The 22,118-nt window shown below is 32.6% G+C and overlaps 8 protein-coding genes across 8 annotated transcripts in view; 3 read left to right on the top strand and 5 right to left on the bottom strand.

Moving 5' to 3' along the window:
- Positions 1 to 930, bottom strand: part of BX664DRAFT_83381 (uncharacterized protein) — a 1,746-nt gene extending 816 nt beyond the window's left edge. Inside the window, exons 1-4 of the mRNA XM_051549760.1 lie at positions 914 to 930; positions 586 to 848; positions 220 to 506; positions 74 to 133 (exon numbers count right to left, since the gene is read on the bottom strand). Coding sequence (XP_051403854.1) covers positions 74 to 133; positions 220 to 506; positions 586 to 608 — 370 coding nt within the window. The 5' untranslated portion in view covers positions 609 to 848; positions 914 to 930. The remainder of the gene's footprint in view (positions 1 to 73; positions 134 to 219; positions 507 to 585; positions 849 to 913) is intronic.
- BX664DRAFT_83374 (uncharacterized protein) lies at positions 725 to 2,457 on the bottom strand. The gene is made up of 7 exons (XM_051549758.1): positions 2,160 to 2,457; positions 1,989 to 2,063; positions 1,827 to 1,902; positions 1,458 to 1,531; positions 1,302 to 1,395; positions 914 to 1,212; positions 725 to 848 (listed from the first exon to the last, which is right to left on the bottom strand). The coding sequence occupies exons 1-7, from the start codon at positions 2,354 to 2,356 to the stop codon at positions 842 to 844; spliced, it is 822 nt and encodes a 273-aa protein (XP_051403853.1). The 5' UTR covers positions 2,357 to 2,457; the 3' UTR covers positions 725 to 841.
- Positions 2,458 to 2,565: 108 nt separating this feature from the next.
- BX664DRAFT_326822 (uncharacterized protein) lies at positions 2,566 to 3,263 on the bottom strand. The gene has a single exon (XM_051544307.1). The coding sequence runs from the start codon at positions 3,162 to 3,164 to the stop codon at positions 2,697 to 2,699; it is 468 nt and encodes a 155-aa protein (XP_051403852.1). The 5' UTR covers positions 3,165 to 3,263; the 3' UTR covers positions 2,566 to 2,696.
- Positions 3,250 to 4,603, bottom strand: BX664DRAFT_83378 (uncharacterized protein). The gene is made up of 2 exons (XM_051549759.1): positions 3,494 to 4,603; positions 3,250 to 3,427 (listed from the first exon to the last, which is right to left on the bottom strand). The coding sequence occupies exons 1-2, from the start codon at positions 4,493 to 4,495 to the stop codon at positions 3,311 to 3,313; spliced, it is 1,119 nt and encodes a 372-aa protein (XP_051403851.1). The 5' UTR covers positions 4,496 to 4,603; the 3' UTR covers positions 3,250 to 3,310.
- A 3,339-nt stretch (positions 4,604 to 7,942) lies between these two features.
- Positions 7,943 to 9,073, bottom strand: BX664DRAFT_383873 (uncharacterized protein). The gene is made up of 5 exons (XM_051549142.1): positions 8,906 to 9,073; positions 8,500 to 8,830; positions 8,338 to 8,416; positions 8,259 to 8,269; positions 7,943 to 8,153 (listed from the first exon to the last, which is right to left on the bottom strand). The coding sequence occupies exons 2-5, from the start codon at positions 8,617 to 8,619 to the stop codon at positions 8,022 to 8,024; spliced, it is 342 nt and encodes a 113-aa protein (XP_051403850.1). The 5' UTR covers positions 8,620 to 8,830; positions 8,906 to 9,073; the 3' UTR covers positions 7,943 to 8,021.
- A 1,051-nt stretch (positions 9,074 to 10,124) lies between these two features.
- BX664DRAFT_258347 (uncharacterized protein) lies at positions 10,125 to 11,184 on the top strand (the record flags this gene model as incomplete). Its single annotated transcript, XM_051540546.1, has 6 exons — positions 10,125 to 10,215; positions 10,317 to 10,336; positions 10,416 to 10,571; positions 10,635 to 10,734; positions 10,787 to 10,917; positions 11,005 to 11,184. Coding segments are annotated over 6 exons (678 nt in total), but the record flags the coding sequence as incomplete, so codon positions are not given.
- A 1,469-nt stretch (positions 11,185 to 12,653) lies between these two features.
- On the top strand, positions 12,654 to 14,293 carry BX664DRAFT_326806 (uncharacterized protein). The gene is made up of 8 exons (XM_051544306.1): positions 12,654 to 12,750; positions 12,850 to 13,156; positions 13,219 to 13,346; positions 13,448 to 13,528; positions 13,587 to 13,802; positions 13,902 to 13,978; positions 14,032 to 14,108; positions 14,162 to 14,293. The coding sequence occupies exons 1-8, from the start codon at positions 12,695 to 12,697 to the stop codon at positions 14,252 to 14,254; spliced, it is 1,035 nt and encodes a 344-aa protein (XP_051403848.1). The 5' UTR covers positions 12,654 to 12,694; the 3' UTR covers positions 14,255 to 14,293.
- Positions 14,294 to 16,175: 1,882 nt separating this feature from the next.
- On the top strand, positions 16,176 to 18,897 carry BX664DRAFT_371104 (uncharacterized protein; the record flags this gene model as incomplete). The annotated part of the gene is made up of 4 exons (XM_051548649.1): positions 16,176 to 18,007; positions 18,114 to 18,303; positions 18,364 to 18,560; positions 18,656 to 18,897. 4 exons carry the CDS (start codon positions 16,176 to 16,178, stop codon positions 18,756 to 18,758), a joined length of 2,322 nt encoding a protein of 773 aa, XP_051403847.1. The 3' UTR covers positions 18,759 to 18,897.
- Between the last annotated feature and the right edge of the window lie 3,221 nt (positions 18,898 to 22,118).

Genomic DNA, 22,118 nt, shown 5'->3' with positions numbered 1-22,118 from the left:
GATCCTAACTAGTGAGATAACTTCTATGGTCATAGATATTGTCATCCATCCTTTTTTTTTTTTTTTTTAATACCTGGGTAAAGACAAACCACTTGACCTGCGCGACAACATCCGTCCAAAAAGACCCCAGTACCTAAGTTTTATAGGAAAAAGCAAAGGTAAAGAAACCAATCCAAAAAATAAAATAAAATAAAATATAATAATACTCTATACGGTTACCTGCTCCAGCGATAGTGGAAGGTTTCTGATATACCACAAAACCTAGTCTCTTCTTGAGTAACTTGATCTTGTTGTTATTATCAGTAGTTGTCGTGCTATGAATGACTTGAAATAAACTCTGGATAGATGTCGCATCTGGTTGAACAATTGCCTGTTGTTGTTGTTGTTGTTGTTGTTGTTGTTGTTGTTGTTGTTGTTGTTGTTGTATGACGGAAGGACGAAGAGCACGCTTAGGTGGAAGAATACGCAGTGAATGAAGGTACAAGCGTATTGCCTGGTACGGATAACTGTATGTGAAAGAAAAACAATAATAATAATAATAAAAAGAGTAAGAGATCGAATAGAATGAACAAGAAACTACATTACAAACGATGAAGGTAATCCTTCATAAAAGCCAAAATGACCCAGAGAGAGAAAGAAAGTGTGGAAGAAGAAACCAAACGGAATAAGAAAATTTTATATTTATTTCAGATAAGAAGATTGGAGTAAACTAAATAACTAAATCATAATAATAAGAAAAAAAAAAAAAAAAGGAGGGGTACTGATAAAAACTAATATCAACTAAACTATTGATTAAGACTAACAAACTAAAAACAGTCTTTTTCTTCAATAATCAACTTTCCTAATCCCTATCAAATAAATAGATAAATAAGTCAGCACATTGATTTCATTGATTTTATTTGTTTTTTCTTACCTTCCATCAGAGGTAGGTTCAGGGGAATGGTAACCTTGACTTTCAGATGGGGAAGCACTACGACGAGAAGGTCTTTCACCAGAAGCAGCACGACGAGGAGATCGAGATCTAGAGCGGGATGGTGATTGAGATCGAGATACACGACGAGGAGAAGCGCTACGAGAACGAGAGCGAGGGCTAACAGATCTGGAGCGAGAAACAGAAGGAGAGCGAGTACGAGAACGACGAGAAGAACGACGAGGAGAACGGCTACGAGATCTAGAACGACTACGAGAATGACGAGAACGTTCACGATGATACTATATAAAAATAAATAAATAAATCAATAAAATATAATTCAATTTTTGCCATTTTTTTTTTTTCATTATAATTTAATCTATTCACTTACCAAACGAAGAGTAATACGTTGACCATTCAATTCACGATCGTTCATCTTTTTCAAAGCATATTCCATATCAGCACGATCAGCAAAATCAACGACACTAAAATCAGGAAATAAAAAAGTTAATAATGAAAATAATTATATAAACAATCAATTTATTACCCTTCACCAGGACGAGGCTTGCCAACATCAGCGTAGATAACTTCACCAGCCTTGCGCATCATATCCTTGAGATCCTATTGGGTAGTTTGGTAAGAGGAGGGATGAAGAAGGTAAGCATGACAGGCAAAAGAGGCAACATAAAGAGAGGAGAGAGAAAGAGAGAAAGAAAGAAAGAAAGAAAAAAAAAACCACCCCCCACAAAAAAAAAGGTAACCCATATCAAGCCAATCCGAGGATTCTTTAGCCGTAGAGTGTCATCATTATCATCATACAGCAGGCAAAGATGGCTACAATCACAAATACCAACCACTCTTAGGGAAAAGGGAGAAGGGATAAAAATAGAGGAGAAAGAGACAAAGATAAACGTACCTGCCAGTTCGTGCTTGGGGCAACATTTTCAACAACCAAACGATAACGAGAAGTAGACCGACGAGAGTTTCCACGACTAGAAATATATATATATATATATAAAGATTAGTTTGATCAGATTATACTATCTATGTAAAATTTATAAATATTTTCAACTATTACCGATCATCACGACGACCACGATCAGGACCATCATCACGAGTACGACGAGCTCCACGAGCAATTTCTACAATAAGTCTATAAAAAAAAAAATAGAAAAGAAAGGACATTTTTTTTTTTTAAAAAAAAATAAATATAAATACATAGATATAAAAGACAAGTTCATCATCTTACCTTTCACCAAGAAAGTTCTTACCATGGAAGTCATAAACAACATCCTTAGCATCTCGAGCACTTTTAAATTCAACAAAACCAAAACCAGACTTGACGTTGACTTCTCTGATTTCACCATAATTCTTGAAAAGACGTTCCAAATCACGAGCTCTGGCATCTCTAGCCAAGTGACCAATATAAACCCTTGTTGAAGACATTTTTTTTTTTAATATATGAAAAAAAAAAGGAAAAAGGAAAAAAAAAAGAAGAAAAAAAAAATCGGTGAGAAAAGAAAAAAGGAGGTGGACTGTTATTTCCCCCCCCCCCCAAAAACAAGAAAAAAAAGAAACGGCGTTTAAAAAAAGAATAGATGAGATCGATCACTATAAGATATATGAAGTATGTACTTACAATTAAAAAATTTCCACTGGCACAAGGCACAGTGAACATATCCTCAACCATTCCAGGATGGAATATGTTACAAAAAGAGGAGCTGATGTATAACCACAAAATATTGTTCCAGACGAGGTAGCCCAAGATCCAGTTGTTCATTCATATTCAGGAGGAGGAAGAGGAGCGGAGGAACGGAGACGGCACAGAACCATATAACTCTTGTTGTAGTCCAGACATAATCATGTTCATTGATGCATTGGCATCCCGTGATCTTGCAATACATCCAAGCTTCTTACCAATGCATTCAGGATTCACACATATGACTGTTCCAAGATTAAGCTTGCCTGATTGTTTACGAGGATGGTTGACAACCTGGTGACAAAGACAGCATAATTTCGTTGTTCGATATTCGTCAGTGATGAACACTTTTGATTTTTGTTCAATAGTGGCGATAACATCGAGATGACTACGTCGCAGGAAGCCTTTGATTCTTGAACCTGTTCCACGACCGGCAGCGCCATAGAAAAACTTGAGATCGACCTTGTTGTTGATGGTAGAAGTAGCCGCAGAGTAGTGATATTGTATCCTGTCCCGATGGTACTTCATAACATGATTTAGACCTCGTTGCTTCATTCTTGGTTGCGATCGTCGTTGTTGTTTGCACCATTTTCCTTGATAAAATGAACGAAGCTTGTTGGCATTTTCCCGTTGTTTCTACGATTAAAAAAAAAAAAAAAAAAAAAAAAAAAGAGGATTACTCGTATGAACTTAATGATACTTTAGTTTTTTCTTACCTTGTGTTTTTTGATAATTGCCTCTTTGTTGTATGATAATGCCACGTTAACTGCAGAATCAGCCAGATCAGCTTCAGTTTGCATAATAGTATCATCGTTTGCCTACGAAATAAAAAATAATCATTATGAAACGTCTTTGGATTTATTTTCTGCTATATCTTCTCTTACCTTCTTATTATTCATCTTTGTTCGAGACCTTTTTGACATCGTCTTATTATCGATATCCTTGCTGCTGATGGGAAAAGTCGGTAACTTCATCATTGTCCTGATGCTGCGGTCGTCGTCAAGATCCATTTCCTGAGAGAATTGTTCGAGAGGTTGGAAACGGTTGTCAAGGGACAAATAGAAGGATACTTTTTGTTTATCAGCATAAGTCGTTTGTAACATCGTTGAAAGACCAGGATCACAGCCTACTAAAAGTTGATCTGAAGTGGTTGCTTGAAACACTGGTGAAGTATTAGCGATGATTGTATCATTATCTTCAACGTAAGCTTCTTCAAATGCTTCCTTCTTTTCGTCTTTCAATTGACTTCGACTGTTCTCTATTTGTAAGAGCTGGGATATCAATTTGTCACGTCGCGCCTTCATTTGAGATCTATTCTTTATCAAATCGTTTTTGCTGGTTGATGATGAAACCAAAGATGATATATCGACCTGGGCCAGCTTCTTTCTTTTATATCGCTTTTGTCGTTGTTGCTTTGTCGATCCGCCAATATTGCCTGATCCAAATGATGCCGCCATACTGTTCAAAGTATTGGTGATCTTGGAAATTTCTGCATTCACTTGTGCCAGCTCCATTGTTGGTTCTTTCATATTGTCTTTCAACTTGGATAATTGTTCATCGACCTTCAACATCTTGTCATCACCAGAAGAGGGTTGAGTTTTTCGTCTCTTGCTTGTATCCGTTGTTATTACCACTTGTTGTTTTCGTTTCCCTTTTCTGTCGACTTTACCAGTTGTTGCTGCCACTGATGTTGTTGCTGTAGATGATGTTGCTACTGCTGATGTTAGTGTTGATGTTGTTGCTGTTGTAGTGAGAGCCATGTCCTTTTTTATCTGAATTCGTACCACACCAAATGTTGTAACGATCAGGCGGTAATCAAAGGAATATCCAGATACCTTTCGACAAAGTTTTTCAATAAATGGTAGGTTGAAGAAGGCACCAAACATAGATTTTCGTTGTTCCACAGCTTTTGCTTCACTAGTAATCACATCACCATGAAAGGATACATCGAATCCAAGTGAGTTCAGAGGAGCAGTTTCGCCAGCCTTGATCCGTTGTCCACCTTGTCTAAATTTTAACAAGCAGAATAGATTGTAAAGAGATCTTGCATCTAAGAAAATTGCTGCCAGTGTCGACGGATTTTTCGTTGGTATCGGTAACCGTTGAAATTTGCGATAATCGGTGATATAGAGAATTGAATTACACAACAAGATGAGAGGGTACTGGAAGATCGGATGTTGGTCCACGCTTTTGTTATATGAACGAGGTAAAACGAAAGGTAGAAAAAAATGATATAACTTGAGGATAATGGGAACTTCTATTTCCTTGAGTTGGATGTATTTGACATGAGATTGAAGAAGTTCGACATCAGCATTTTCAGGGAGAGAATTCTTCAGTAGGAGGGCCTTCAACAGTCTTGTTAATTTCTGTAAACGTTTCACGGATGGCTCATTAGACAAAAGTTTTGGATCAATACCGGTATCAGTGCCTTCTCGGGAAACAGAAGGTGTTGTGGTGGAGCCAGTAGGTACAGTTGTAGTAGCAGTAGTAGCAGTAGTAGCAGTAGTAGCAGTAGTAGTAGTCTTCCTTAATTCAATCGCTTGTTCCAATTCTTGTAAATGACGCTTTTTCCTTTCCAGAGCTTCAGGATTCAGAATATGATCATGCTTTTGAATGCGATGGATACGATTTTGGTCTCTTCTTCGACGACATAACAAGGCGTAAGTTGACGACTTTGGTTTGCTAACAAAAAAAAAAAAAAAGAGTTAATACTTAATGATACAGATCGCTAATCATCATCATAAACTAATTGTTCTTTTTGTTTTTACCTTGGCTTTTTTGATTCAGTTTTCGTTTCCTTTGTTGTTTCCTTTTTGTACTTGGTGCTGCCTTCTTCTTCTTTGTTTGGCGAGAGGTGGCATCGTAAAAGGACATAGAGAGCTTTTCCCAAAATGTAATCAGTCAACTTCCCTTCATACATGATTTTGAGGTTGGTGGCGTACTGGGTGACGTATGTACTCATGATTGAGCCCATTCCAGGAGGTGATGGGGTAATTGTAGCATCTTTCATATCACCACGGTTGAAATCAAAGAAACCAGAACGTTGGGTTTGTGAGGAAGGCACTGGAACGGACGAGGAAGATGAAGGTTCAGAAGGAGCTATTGATGTCGACTGTTGAGTGGATGTACTGGATGTACTGGATGTGATTGAAGTGAGCATCTGCTGTAAGTGATTGCTGGAATAGAGATCCGAATATTTTCGACCATCGATGGAGTCATTTTTAAGCATCTTGTTTTTCAGATCACTTGAAGGTGGAGCCACTGTCAAAGGACTATCCATAGTGTTTCTTTGCGCTTTTTCAGGTATAATTCCCATGATGTCAACAGGAGGTCCACTATCATAGAGAATAGATTATTAAATCTCTTTTCAGTTGAATATATAAAATGGTTTAACTTACGTAGTTCTTCTAGTTAAGTCCAATGCCAAAATTGTTGAGAGATCCATCATTTTGTCTGAAACAACCTCCCGACAACGATCAATAGTGTTCATGAATACTTTTTTTTCGTCCACTGTCAAGTCGGTTCTCAATATTTCTGTCAATGGCCTTGATATCACCTTTATACTGGGTGTTGTATAGTTGAATTGAGAGCTGTCATCATCATCGTCACCTTCAGTAATTGATGCAAAATGTTCATCCAGAGCATGATCAAGATTGTCGTCCAAGAATGCGAACCAGAGGGCAAAGAAGTCGATAGCTTCGGTGTCAACACACTGTTTGATGTTAGAGATAGTAACGGCACGCTGTTGTGGATGTTCTATCATAATGGTCATAATAATAATAAACAGTAAAAAAAAAAAAAAAAAAAAAAAAGTTAGTTAAGTCATATGACCTCTGTATTAAATATTTACCATCGTTGTATTTATTGGCAGTGTCCTTGAAGAGATCTCTCAGTCCCAGCTTCTTTCCTTTCTTGCTTTGTTCTTGCTTCAAAAGATCCGCCTTGAATTGTTCTTTTCCTGGCTGCTTTTTCTTTCCTTTCGTCTTGTTATGCATGGTCCTGATTGTTTTGGCTAGTCGAATGGGAAAGGTCAGTTTCATACATCTGATACATTCTGCTTTATCCAGAGGTGTTGCTTGAGACCCTTTTCTTCTTTGATCTTGAGTGTGAAGTTCAGCTTTCCGATATGTTGATTGATCAAAACGGTTTGGCTTTAATCTTGCCATAACGGGTAAATCAAGGGAAAAGAAAATAGATGTGTTCTAAACGATAATAAAAGAATAAAAGAGATATAATAGAGTATAAAGAATTGTAGTAATATGTAAAAAAAAAAGAACACACGTAAGCAAAAAAAAAAAAAAGAAAGAAAGAAAAAGAAAGTGAAAAAACGGCAGGAAAAAAACAGGAAAAGGAAAAGAAAGAAAGACAAAAAATATGCATCAGAAAAAAAGAGCACAGACATAAGGCGGAGATGAAATTTCTAAATTAGGTTACTCCACTCTTTGACAAAGAGTTCAATATATACAAGATAACGGTTGATTGTTTACGAAAAAAAAAAAGGTTTCTAAGATAGTCTTTTTTTTTGATATATATATATATATATATATATATATATATATAATATAAATCTAGAAATGAAATGGGTGGTGTTCGATTTCTTATATTTTGTTTAAATATTATATGTTGGTGTATGATCTTTGTATGATTTATGGTCTTCGATTGTATTTTGATTGATATATTGATTAAGCGTTATTGTATCAACATTCGAGTAGAAAAAAAGAAAAAACTATGGTTCATTTTTCACATTTAGACTTCCTCAATGGAATTTTAAGGATGATCACATCAACATTCGAAACACACGTGAGTAAACAAAAAAAAAAAGAAAACATTGTCTTGTCTGCTGACATTGGAGTAGGGTCCACATATTTCATTTTTGACATTTTAGACGTTCTTCCATGGATTTATTTATTTTATTTGACTCAAATATAATAATGATATCGTAAGTACGTTAAAAAATAAATAACAATACTATTTAAATAACCTGGATCTCATCATCCATCATCACTTCATCATCATGAATATGATTTTCATTCAGTCAATAATCAAGTCTACGATTCACTGCTATACGTAACTATTGTGCGCCCATGGACGATATGTTCATTCTTTCTGATGTGCCCTTTATTTGGTGTAGACTGGAATCACGCATTGGCTTGAATATTTTTGTATAATAAATATAGCATATATAATAAAAAAAAACTATTTTTTTTTTTTTTTTACCAATAATACAAACGAATAATGAAGAGTAGAAATAATATATTGATGATTATCCTTTATTTGATAATAAAACAAAATATAACGTAAAAAAAAGAAGAATATATACAACAACAATAAAAAAACCAATAAAATACCAATAATCATCATGATTGTCCAGATGTGTGATGATTGGGGAGAGCGATATCATCAATAACATTCCTAAAACTGACGTATTCTTTCGTTCAACAGTTCCTTCTTATCAATATCCAGATACGGCCCTCCAGGTTGAGTCAATTGAGCTGAATAAGTTGCTTGTATTATCGTAAACTTGTTGGTGTGAAATACAGCATTCTACAATAAAAAAGAACTATTAGTAAACACTATACCCTATAATATAAATGATTACTTACAGATCAAAAAGCTTTGGGTCATAATTTCATCTTGCCATTGTCGTACCAATAATAAGTCTTGAAATATGTATAAATTCAGAGAAATCAGTTTTATATCTTGATTAGAAAGAGGACCAAACTTTCACTTGAAACTGCATGCATCATATCATTCAACTTAATACGAGTTACATCCAATAATTGTCGAGTTTCATACTTGATCATCACCTTTGGTCTATATAATAGAAGAATAAAACAGTAAGTTATACATACAATAGTAGAATGATTTTTTTTTTATAATTCATTTTTACCTTTGATGTCAAATTCTTTTCCCATACACGTTTGATGTGCCAGTGACACAATAAAATAGTTACACCATCATTGAAGATAGATCGAAGACCTGATATTTCGGTATTACTGCAATCAATCATCACACGCTGTACATTCAAATTATTGTTGGCCTTGACCTACTCTAACCATGTCAGGTACTATTTCATTAGATGTAAGCATAAAAGCAATAGGGACACGTTTGTTGATTACAGAAGAGCGGAAACCAGCAGTATACAAGTAACAAATATTCATTCAATTTCACCATACACTTGCAAGCTTGACGAGTAGAATCATTACACCAATCCATGAATTCTTCAAGTAGATATAATAATGAAATATAAATACAATTGACCTTTTTTATTAATTTATTTTCTATAAAGGACTTACTTTTTTTCTGCCGTTATGAATATCATCTTATGTACCACGCGTAGAGTAAATATAATTCCTGTTGTTCAGATATTCCATCCACACTAGTACGATCAACAGCATGCTTTCCAGATAACTAGTTCAACTTTTATGATTGATATTCTTGAATGGACGAATAAAAAGAGCATATAATAGTTCCAAAATTCATTTCCAACTACAATATATTATGACATCCAAAGAAAATATTGAGCATAACTTTCATCAAAATCGTATAATTAAAAGTAAATCTTACCTCATCAATTCGATCGTAATTCTATTGTAATAATGACTTGATAAATTGCCAATGCATGTGTCTCTCCGCTTTGTCAGCAATCCTTTGTAGATTTGTTCAAAGTCACCAGAGTTGTCCTTGTTATAAATTCAGTCATAGAACCATTGGAGAAGATATGCTTGGCCAAAAGGAGGTTAGATGCTGAATTTTAAATTTTGATTGGTCATTCTTTCTGATCCATATTTGAACCCAAGCCACTTTTTAAGTAATCTAAAAATAGTCCTTGTTGAAAGAGGCGGCATTAAATACAGTATGATTTCAATTTTCTTTTTTTCTTTTCTTTGCAGAATTCTTGTGTTTAGCTACAATATGGTAAAAAGCTAAAAAAATAAAGAAAAATAAAAGCCATGTTTTCATTTATTTTAATAAAATATGTATTTTTTTTTATTTTTTTTTATTATTTTCTAGTCCAAAACGCGGATACAAGCTGTGATTAAGCAAGAAACAAGTTCTGTTAAGGTAAGTTCACTTCATTGGTTCAATCAATGTCTTTATACTTATTCCTATTATTAATTAGATGGAACAAACAACTGGGATGACTCGTATCAAGGTAAATTGTACTTTTAAATCATATGGAACGTTGTTCTCATTTTTTTCTTTTATTAGGAAGAAGTGGACGACTTATCTATCAATTATCTCTCGGAAATCAACTCTCGATCCAAAACTATCAAAAAGAAAAAACCTACAGTGAAGAAAGTACCAGCTATCAAGAAAGAACCAGCAATCAAGAAGACAAGAGTACCTACTCCCAAGAAAACAAGAGTCCCAAAGAAATCAAAAATAAAAGTAGAATCATTTGCCACTGAAGAGGAAGCAATGTTGTTACCTGTAAGGAAAAAAAAAAAATAGAACTCAATGAAATATGCTAAATGATATGATATCTTTTTTTTTTTTTTTTTAATACTTTAGGCAATGCGTGGAAGAATTGAACGTGCTCGACGAGAAAAACTATTTGTGATATCAAGAAACCCAAAGGATAGTACCAAGGAAGAATTTCAAGGTAAATATATAGATATATATATATATATATATGATAAGAATTGCGTAATCTATTCATATCATATACTTACAATTTTATTATTATTATTATTATTGGATTAGTTACTGGCAGTACAGGAAACGTAAGCTTTTTTTTTTTAAATATAAATCATTGATCCTTTGAATCACTTATCTCCTTTATATATATATATATATCCTTAGTTATATACTGTGAAGATTGGGCCAATTCTTTCCTGCTCTTGTGCTGATTTCCGTTATCGTCGTCGTCATTGCAAACATATGTTGATGATTCTCTTGAAAATGTTTTCCCTTCCAGCAACTTCACCCATATTCCAAACGATGACACCTAGTCATGATGTAAATATCTTATTTTATATAACCCATGTTTAAATATTAATGTTTCTCTCTTGATTAAATTAGGTATTGCGACAAATATTTTCCACTTGTGCTCCTGATCCTAGTACATTGATACCCGAAGAATTAAAGATTATGATTGATAAAAAATTGAATGGTGAACCAAGTCCATCCGAGATCAAGACAGAAAGGTAAAAGAAAATAATATGAAATAATAGATGTTCTAATATTTTATTTGATTAGACGTTCTCTGGATTCATCCGATTGTCCAGTATGTTGTGATGAATTTAAGGAAGAGGCTATTCTTGATATCTTATTCTGTCGCGTATGCGGTAATAATATTCACAAGGTAAGTGTATCTTTATAGATTGTTAAATAGAAAAAGGTATAATTAATTATGAATCTATTCTTTTTTATTTATTTATTTATTTATTAGACATGCTTCAACATGTGGAAATCTACTAGGCAACATGATGTCACTTGTGTATATTGTCGTTCTCCTTGGGAAGATCCAGCTGCATCCAAAAAGAAGGGAAAGAATATCAAGCTCAATCACGAAGGATTTGTCAACTTTGGTGTTGAACTTGGTTTATCCGATGTTCGTGGTAAGTTGTAAAAAAAAAAAAAAAGGAATGATAAATATAAAACATAATACTAATCATTATTTTCTTGATTCATAGATACAAGTACTTATCGTGCCTTCCCTTATTGAAATATTTTACTTTAGTTAGTATAAATTTGCAGTACTTTATTTAGTAGTGATCTAGTTGATCTTTTTAGGTTTAGTTTGTATTGATACCTTTAAAATCCATCATTTGCAGTGGTAGTGATAATAACAATAAAAAAAAGAAGTTTGTACTTAGTAATGGTTACTAAAAGAAAAGATAAACACGCTTCACATGAAAAAAAACAGTAAATCATACTTTATTGTCACTTTTAGCCAATCTAACTTCAATCAATGATCAAACATTGATACAGTTTGTCCACTAATACATGACGCAGTTTCAAAAATAAGATGTCGCCAAAATAGGAAATAAGATATCGTAAGAATAGAGAACGAATGACGGACAAAACAGATAATGGATGACGCATAAAAAAAAATTGAGATAGAAGGACAAATCAAATTGGAAATACCAAAGAGAGATCATATTGGAAAAATAAAAAAAAAAATTCGTTAGTACATCATCCATCATCATATTCATCAATTAAAAAAAAAAAAAAACTTACAAAAACTGTAAACATCTACGTGTTTTCAGTACACGGAAAAATTGTGAGAAGAGCAACAGAGAAGAGAGAGACACACAGAAAGATATTATTGATGTTATTGTTGATACCACTGGTGGAAATAGAGGAAGGCGAGGGTTGACTGATCTGCACATGTAAGGTAATGATTTTTGAGATCTTGATCCTACGACAAAGATACAGCCAACCAAGAAGAAGAAAAGGATGAGGAGCGGAAACAGTGGATCAAAACAACAGAGCAACAAGAAAAAAGAAGCAAATAGGCCTTAGCCCGTCTTGATGTCGTTATACTTGTACTTCAGATAAAACTTGTATTTGATATGGATAGAAGATAAAGAGACTTGTAGAGAGGTTTAGAAGTTGATATAAAAAAGATAAAGAAAGGAAAAGACAAAAGAAAAAGAAAGAAAAAGAAAGAAAAAAAAAAAAAGAAAAAAAAAAAAAGAGGAAAATGGCATTTTGAATAGGTTTCACATGTGAAAAGAAATTTATTTTGTATGTGAAGAAAAAAAGAAGTAACATTATGCAGTTTTATTACATTTGTCAGCTATGAGGTCAATTTGCTACTGGAGTTGCCTATATCATATATTCATAAATGTGAGTATGTAAAAAAAAAAAAAAAAAAAAAAAAAAAAAAAGATCCATCATCCATCCATCAATATACTCTAATCGACATCTCTGAAGCGATATCTATAATAGTGGAAATGCGCTATTCATTTTGGGAAAATCCGATATTTTGTTTAATAAAATCACGAAAACTATTTTCTTGTGACCCGACAAAAAACTTTAAAAACACTGTACCGAGTGGTTGAGAAAAGAAAAATAATCGTTTGCTACAATTTTTTCCCATTTCCTTTTCTTTTTCATATTTATCTATACCCGATATGTCTCTCACTAAACCTGACAAGGATGTTGAAACTTATTCTGGTATTCGTTTAAGGTAAATCAGTCATATTCAATCAATGTAAATAATAACCTCATTTTCATGTTTATGAATATCTTTTTTTTTTTTTTTTTTTTTTTTTTTTTTTTTTTTTAGGAAACGATATATGAAAACAACAGATCTTGATAATAAATTGGCGACTCTCGACTATATTGCTTGTAACCATCTCTCTTCTCGTATCAAACCATCGATCTATGTAGAGATCAAAAAACCCAAGGATTGGGCTACCATTGGGATTGTAGAAAGGTCTATCAAGACAGATAATGCCATGTTAGTGCTACGACTCACTGATCTACGAAATTGTTACATTGATCTTTTTCTTTTGGGCAAAGCTAATGAAAGATACAAGGATTTGGTCAAAGTGGGAACAGTATTAGGTGTGACGAAGCCAACAGTTCTATCGGTATGTGTATATATTATATCTTTAACAAAAAGTTGATATTTACTATTTCCATGATTATATAGTCTGAAGACGCGGTGGGTTTACAAGTTAATCATCTTCAACAAATATGGCATATTGGTGAAAGTCTGGATATGGGACGATGCGAAGCTTATATACAACCTCCTAAACGATGTTCAGCTACGATTGATCGGTAACTAAAAAAAAAAGAAGTAACAACAATATCAAACAAATATATATATATTATGCATTGAAATGATTGACATTTTTTTTTTCTTGGTATGGTTTTTTTAGACGATCTGGTGTTTTTTGTGATCTCCACATTACTAGTATTTGTAATTTATCCAAGAACGGTCGTATGGAATTAGCATCAGGGTAAATTTCCCTTTTTCTCATACATTTTATCGTATTCATGTTCTGATTACTTTTGTAGGGATAGCGGAATAGATATTCGATGGGCATCTACTGTTCAATCTAAAGAAGGTCAAACGCATTACAAGGATGTATCTGGTAGTTTATATTCAAAAATAAAGAAAAAAGAACATATTTACACTATTAAAGATATTCGAATGACTTCTGATGGCAAACAAGTCAACAAGAAACCTGTGATAGATAAACAAAAAATAGCAAATGAGAAAGAATCATGGACGTAAGTATCCTTTTTTCTTTTTTCTTTTTTTTTTTTTTTTTTAATTAAGATCCACAACAGAAGAATCAAAACTGATACAATATTTTCTTTTTATTGTAGGAAATTCTTAAAAGGACACAATGACCCTGGAGCTATGAATATACGCAAGATTATTGGAATTCAAGATGATCAACCTTGTAAGTTTTATTGATAATATATTATATAAATATTAATTTTTTTTTTTGATTAGCTACTGCTCTATCAAAAGAAGCTCTTCTCAAAGTACACAATACTACAATATTAGATGTGAAAGAAAAAGCATCCAAGGTAAAATAAAATATAGTATATATTTTATTATTGACATAGTTTTGTATTTATAGAAACGATCAATAGATCAAATATTGGAACTAGAACAAAGAAGGAAGAACAAGAACAAAAAACAAGATGATAAACAAGTGTACATAGATCTTTGATATATTTGTTCAATAAATTATTATTTTTTTACATATCTCTATTTTTTTTTTTTTTGACAAAAAAGAAGGACAGTCAACAACTACTATATCATAACTCGACAATTCGTGACAAATAACGCGGTAAATACTTTGGATACAATGAAAAAAGACAGCATGCAACAGCCGCGACAATGATGATTTGTCAACTTTCCAGCATCATACGCCTAGGCCTTTCTTCATTAGAAAAACAAATCGTCATTGCATTATTATTCCAACTCTGCTCTTACGAAAGGAAATCAACACAAGTGTGATTATATGTACTTGGATTTTTTTTTTAATCAACATTATTCTTTTTATTAAGTTCATTCCCTCAAGCTCGGTATCTGGATCAGCATCTTCTCAATCATCTTTCCGTCTGCTCATCGCTGACCAACGTTTGATTTCATGGATCCTCGATCTACACTCTTTTCCTGGTTATTTCATGTTTTACTTTTTTTACCAACTTTTACTTTTTTTTCATTTTTTACCTTTTTTTTTTTTTTTTTTTTTTTTTTTTTTTTTTACCAACTTTTACTTTTTTTTATTATATGTTACTTTTTATTCTTTTACATATAAGTCCCCTCCTCTATTTAGTTTTTCTTTCTGATCTTATTTTTAATAAACACATCTTCAAAAGTACAGTTATCAATTTGTTTTTTTCCTTGTTAATTGATAATTTATAAACCAAATCATTCTTGACCAGTCTTAAGGTATCAATCATCTTAGGTTTTATTCTTTTATTAGCGCTTACAAAACAAATAATCAGGCTTATTATTCAAGTTACTTTATTATTTCCTCATCATCAAGTTCTTGGTCAAATCCATTTCCATTTTTGGACTCAACCTACAAAATTATCTTTTATTTATTTTTATTCTATCTAACCAGAACTGGTGCTCACTACTTATCAATTATTAATTATTATTATTATTATTAATATAATAATACCATCTATCTTTATTAGAAAACGATATCACTCTTAAAATACAAAATAAAAATAATCATAATAATCTTAACACTGCAAAGATAATAACAAATATTATGATGGATACATTAATCTTGATATTATAAGATTTACTTATCTGTAGGCAGTAGGTAAATGTTGATCATAGAATATTTCTCATATCTTCCTGTTATTCCGTCTGATTTGAAAATGGATTGGATGATGCTATTGGTACCTGAATTTTTTTATTGGCTTTTGATTCTCTTATCTGGATTTATATGGATTAGTTGTTTTCCTTTTTTTTTTTTTTATTTTATTACTTATTTTTAAATAAACCATGTTAATCACGGTAAAGTCCCGTGGTTTTTCTATGCTCTATGTTCATGCAGCGAACAACGGAGTGTGAAATTTACCCTCTCATACATCTCCTCCCCCTCTTTGTTTTTATTTTCTCTTCTTTTTCTTTTTTTATTATACTATTTTATATATAGATTGACTTCTTTTCTTAAAGTTATATTAATTACCTCTTTTGTTTTCATGAAGCAACGTAAGTATCATTGTTCTCAAATACTTTTTCCTTTTTTAAAAATACAATTGACCAGGCTAATGATATTTTACGATAGATAATGATTATGAATCGTTTAGAACACACACACACTCAACATGACTAGGTATAACCTTTTTTACTTTTAAGTTCGTATTTCTATATTATAGTTACTTATACTTTCTTTTTATGCAATGGAGCAGTATACTGGATGTGGATATTTAGACTCACTTATTTATATGACAACTACTATAAAGAACTGCGAGGTAAGAAAAAAAAAAAAAAGAAAAACTCTTTTTTATCTAAAAAATGTAGACTATTTTTATCATTGGCCAAAAATAAAAAGTGACAAATTCCATATTTACCCATTTTTTTTTTTTTTTTTTTGAAAAAATAAAACATTCTTTTTCTTCTCTCAAATGTATTCGAATAGTGTACCATCACCCAGTTCTGATCCTGCATTTAGACAACAGCAATATGGACCATGTTCTCTTCCTCCAATTCCTCAAGATCTAGTACAACCTTTACGTGATGCTTTACCAAAAATAGATGAAGCTTTATTAGCCAGTGTACCAGTGGAAGCCCTTCCTCTATGTCAAAAACTATTCAGCGCGTGGTTATCAACAAGTTCATCTAAGATTGATATTGTTCCTCCACCAAGAGCAAAGACTACTATGAATATTGCTTCTCTCTATCAGTCTTCACCATCATCTTCAACTGATCATCAACGATATTTACAAACTTCAGTTTCATCTATCCAACCAACAACTATAACTACAACAACAAAACAATGCCGAAAAAGTCAATCAACAAGTCGTCTCTCTTCTTGGTTTTCCTGGACGTTCCCAAAACGAAAAAATCCTGCTGTGGCTCCGATGACATTTGGTCCCAAGAAATCAAATTGCCAACAACAAAATATTTCCGACTTGTCCTCGACTAATAAAACATCGATGTCTCCTGAAATTGGTACTGTTCCATCCGAACTTTCCACTTCCAAAACGGAGGCATCTTTTCATCAAAGATATGATTCATCTCATCGACCTCCTTTACCTCAACGACCTCAACATACTCATCAACCTCTTCTATCACAACGAAGATCTCAGAAAATTTATTCTGATCAACTGGAAGATCACGAGCACCGTCGGATTTATCAACACTCACATCCCTTGCCTGGATTATCGCCATCTTTGTCTTCTTCTTCTTCTTCCAGTACAACATCAACTACATATCTATCCAAAACAAGTCAAAAGGATAATGGTGGCAGCTCTCATGGTTATCGACGCAGTTTTTCGTTTATGTTATCCAAGATTGGAACAAAAGTACGCAAGGTGATTCAAGGTGGTAGTCAACGTATTCATCCTCAATTGAAATCGAACACCAGTCATCATCTTTCTTCTGCACTTCCTTTATCTGTCTTGTCTCAAATCAATTTGCCCGAACCGCATAACCTTCCTGGATCCTCCTCTCGTCGTTGTCGTCTTCCTGTACAAGAAATCCCCGCGTCCAGTATCATTTGTTCTCCTCCTTCTTCTTTATCTGATAATCAATTCAAGGATAATGCTGACACACCTATTGATTCGGATGGACACATTCATCAGGACGATACGATCCAAATAAAGAACGACATCATTTCGTCTATGAATGACAACAACGATAATGTAGACAATGTTGAATTGACAATCCACTTTGATGATGACTCTAGTAGCGAATCATCTTCTTGCCAACTACAACAACTTCAACAACCATCCGATTCTTCACCTTACGATAGAACAAATGCCGTCTATCGACCATCTTTAGCCACAACCGTGCTTTTGCCAAATGATGTTACCACCACTACAGAATCGATACATTTATCTTCGACACCCAATCGTACTTTGCTCTATGATGCTGATTTTCTTCAAGACACAAACAATTATAACGAATATAGCGAAGATGAAGAAGATGAAGTTGAAGATGACGACGACGACGACGATGATGATGATGATGATGAAAATAATCTCAAGACACCTTGGAGTCCTCCAGCATCTTTAGCAAGACGAACCATCAAAACAAGCAAAACGGATACCAATATGAAACATGAACCCTCGGTACCTTTTATCAAGATGGGATTGGGAAGAAAGAGTTTAGATGTTGAAGATCATGTACAATACACCACAAGATCCATGTCCTCTACTTCATTTGCTCTACAATGGCAAGAAAAATTTCATGATCAACAACAACCACGCGAACGTATCATCAGTACTTTGAAAAGGTAAAAAAAAAAAAAAAAAAAAAAAAAAAAAAAAAAAAAAAGGAAGAGTATATAGCAAATGATATAACATTTTTTTTTTTATCATTCTACCTCTTACTTGATTTAGTGTTTCTTGGACTTTATATGATATTATTCGACATAATCATGCATATCAACAATTTACTTCTGACACAGCCTATGTAGCTCATCCAAATTTACAACCAGGGGAAAATACCAAAGATTTATTTACCACTATTCCTATGGCTCATTGGCGTGATATCTTTGATCAAATTGCCTATGTATTTGAAAATGGGGTAGTAAGTAATATATTATTTGAAGAATTATTCTTGTCTTGAACTCCTTTTTTTTTTTAATAGTTGACAGCAGAACATGCCATTATTACAGTGATTTACATTGAAAGAATGCTAGAAAACTCTAAACAACATCTTTGTGAAGCAAATTGGCGATTGATTGTATTGGCAGGGTTGATTACTTCTATCAAGGTATGGGATGATTGTGCTGTTTACAATATGGATTTTGCTCAGATTTTCCCAGAATTGGACATCAAACATATGTAGGTTTTTTTTTTTTTTTTTTTTTTTTTTTTTTTTTTTTAAAAAAAAAGAATTGTGTGATGATAAACTGACTTTTTTTCTTTTTATCATATAGTAACCTCATTGAACGACGATTTTTGGAACATATCGATTGGGATGTCTCTGTCAGATGTTCTTTATTTGCAAGTACTTATTTTGAATTAAGAGAACATAGATAATACATTAGTTTAGTTTAATTAGTTAATTAGTTTTCTAACCACCACATTCCTTGAATCGATTCCCCCCCTTTCCTTTTATCATTCCTTCTTACTTTATTTAAATAATATAAAACAACTGTCTTTAATAAATAAAAGAACCTTATTCTATACCCTGTCTTTTTTTTTCAATATCCCAAATTATTTTATATACTCTCAAACAAATATGTATATAAAAAAAATAGTTCAAATATGACTATATTGTTTTTATTGAATGATGATGTACAATAAGTAGTGATATGATATAAAATAGAATGAAGAAGTGTATGCAGTAAACAAAAAAAACAAATGAATAAAGAGATATGAATAAAAGAATGGAACGAATACAAACTAATGGGGAACTCTTTCTAAAAAAAAAAAAAAAAAAAAAGAAGAGTATGTCAGGACTAAATAAAATCATATACGAAGGATAGATCATGATAAAGGTTTTCGGCGTTTGTTTGGTGATTCTTCTTCATCGTCGTTCAATTCATCAATTTCGTCTTCTTCAGATTCCATATAAGGCGTTTCTACAAGGTAATCAGATGATGTATATGATCGTTTCAGGGGAAATCGAGCTGTTGTTGTTGTTGCATGAATGTCGGAATCTGAGCCATCATCATCATCATCATCGTCGTTGTCATCGTCGTTGGTTTCATCCACTGTGAGTTGTGATTCTTCTCCAGTATCTTCATCCCCTTGATTGTTACCATTATTGCCGAAATTATCATCATCTGAAGGTATTTGTTGTTGGTCACCATTGACATTAAGATCACCAAGTTCATCGTCATCTTCTTCATCGCTACCACCGCTTTCATCATGACTATTATTGACTTGTTCATCTTCATCCTCCGAGTCATCATCGCCTAAATCAACATCTTCATCCACATTTTCATCGTCTTCTTCTTCTTGTTCTTGTTCTTCTTCTTCTTCTTCTTCTTCTTCTTCTTCTAATTCTTCTTCTTCTAATTCTTCTTCTTCTTCTTCTTCTTCTTCATCATCATCATCATCGTCTTCACCATCACTATTTGCTAAATCTTCTTCATCCTCCACAGAAGCTTGAAAGGATTCTATCAGTTGCTGTAGTAATGGTGAATTGTGTTGTTGTTGTTGCTGTTTGTTAGGAGTTGAAGTAGGAGAAGGACAAATATGTACTTGATAGGTTACGTTTGTCATGTTGTCAAAGAGAGTATCTGATAAAGGAAAAAGGTGGTCGAATCGAGTTTCATAAGAGCCAGCTTGAGGTATGGAACGACACCTTTTTAAGATAGAATCCCTTCGATGTTGAATAAGTTGAGTAGGCCATTGAGATGTATTATCAATCATATGTTGTAATTGAAGTAAAAGTGCTTTTTCATAAGCTTGTTCCCTATCAGAAAAACTTGAAAAAAAAAGTATGAGTTTCTTCGCCCCTACACGTGGGAGTTTTTTTTTTTTTTTTTATATTTATTATTACTTACGATCCTATAATATATACTCGAGGTATCTTTTGAGGATAATGAACAAGTCGTGTGACAATATAATTAGAAGAGTCCATAGTCATAATATTAGAAGTTAAAAAAAAAAAAGAAAGAAAAGGAATACAAAGAGAAGGAGAAAAAGAAAGAAAAAAAGAAGCGCGCTTGTGGTGTTTCAAACACAGCGAATCTTTCCATTACACTTTATTCAATAAAAAATGACGGAATTCAAAGAATAAGATGTCGCAAAAATAGGAAATAAAATATCGTAAGGATAGAAAATAAATGACGGGGAAGAAAAGAGAGAGTTGACGCATAACCAAATAGAGAGTATAAGAAGAAAAAGAACAAGAAGAAAAGGAGTGATAGTAGTTCCATTGAGTATTTTGAATAACAGAAAATAAAATATTATTTAGTCAACATATCCATTTTTTTGTATTTATTTATTTTAACTTACCTGTAGGGAAGCATTAAATGCGTCCTCCGAAGAGGCGATAACATATTTTTATATGTTGCTTTACAGTTTGATTATTCACTTTGAACACGAAGAGAGATTTCAAAAAGAAAAAAAAAAGAGAATGATTAATATACTGTATCATCATCATCATCATCATTAAAAGAAACTTACTATATATGCAAGGTACAGAAAAAAAAAAGTCCAATAAGTATATAAAAAGAAAAGCAAATAGACCTAAAGGCCCGTCTTGATTCTTGTAAGGTTGTAGTCCAGAAAAAAAAACTTGTATTTGATATGGATGGATATGAAGGTCTTGTATGCTTGTAAATTGGTTTAAAAATTGATATCAAAATAGATAAAGAAATTAAAAGAAAAAGAAAAAAAAAAAAAGGAAAAAAAAGAGAAAGAAGAAACAGAAAAAAAAAGAAAAATAAAATAGCACTTTTTTATATCTCTCACTTGATCAAAGAATAAAATAAACCCAGCAAAAATATCTCATAAGAAAAAAAAAAAGAACTATTATGCAAATTTACATTCGTTATCGATCGATCGAATGTCTCAGTTAATGAAAATAAACAAAGAAGACCCCAGTAAATGATTTTTTTTAAAAAAAAAAAGAAAAAAGAACTATTATGCAAATTTACATCAACATCACAAGATATGAATATTACATTAGTATACCCCTGTCTTATATGATACAATATTAAAAATATAGTTCTTTTTTTTCCAAATATGGCCTGTTGAAAAGAATCAGCTAACAATCAGTCATCAATCATCAATCATCAATCAATGACATACTCTACCGACATCTCTAAAGCGATATCTAAAAAAAGTGGTAATGCGACATTCATTTTGGGAAAGTACGATTTTTTATTTTATAACATCACGAAAAGCATTTTCTTGTGACCAGACAAAAAACTTTGAAAACACTGTATTTTACAAAAAAAAAGAAAAAAAAAAAAAAAAAAACGTGATTATTCATTTTCTACATTCCTTCAGGTACCACAAAGAAGTAAATGCATAATCCATAAGTCAATTTTCCTTCTCTTCTCTCTCTCTCTCTCTCTCTCTCTCTCTCTCAAACATAGTACTCCATTAAAGGTGACTCGACGTTCTACAAGTATGTTCAACAGTTAACTACATTTCACTATATCTGATGATTGCTAATCGTTCTTTTTACATACAGTACGTTATCAAACTGGACCATCTCACCAGTCTTAGTTTTTTTTTAATATATATATATTCTTTTACATGCACTTCTTTTGTTAAAATATATCTTTTTCACATCCATTTGATTGATGTATATCAAAGTTAAACGTGATAATATGACGATTATCAAAATGATTTTAAAAGCTTTACTTTTGATGATGGATCATATGAGATGATGGATGATGATATGTGGTATGGAAATTCATCCCGGAGGTTTGAAGA

This window comes from Halteromyces radiatus (genome assembly GCF_025201355.1).
Source record: "Halteromyces radiatus strain CBS 162.75 chromosome Unknown BX664scaffold_2, whole genome shotgun sequence".
NCBI lineage: Eukaryota > Fungi > Mucoromycota > Mucoromycetes > Mucorales > Cunninghamellaceae > Halteromyces > Halteromyces radiatus.
The sequence above is the reverse complement of the archived record's forward strand: the minus strand, read 5'-3'. Positions and strand labels throughout refer to the sequence as shown.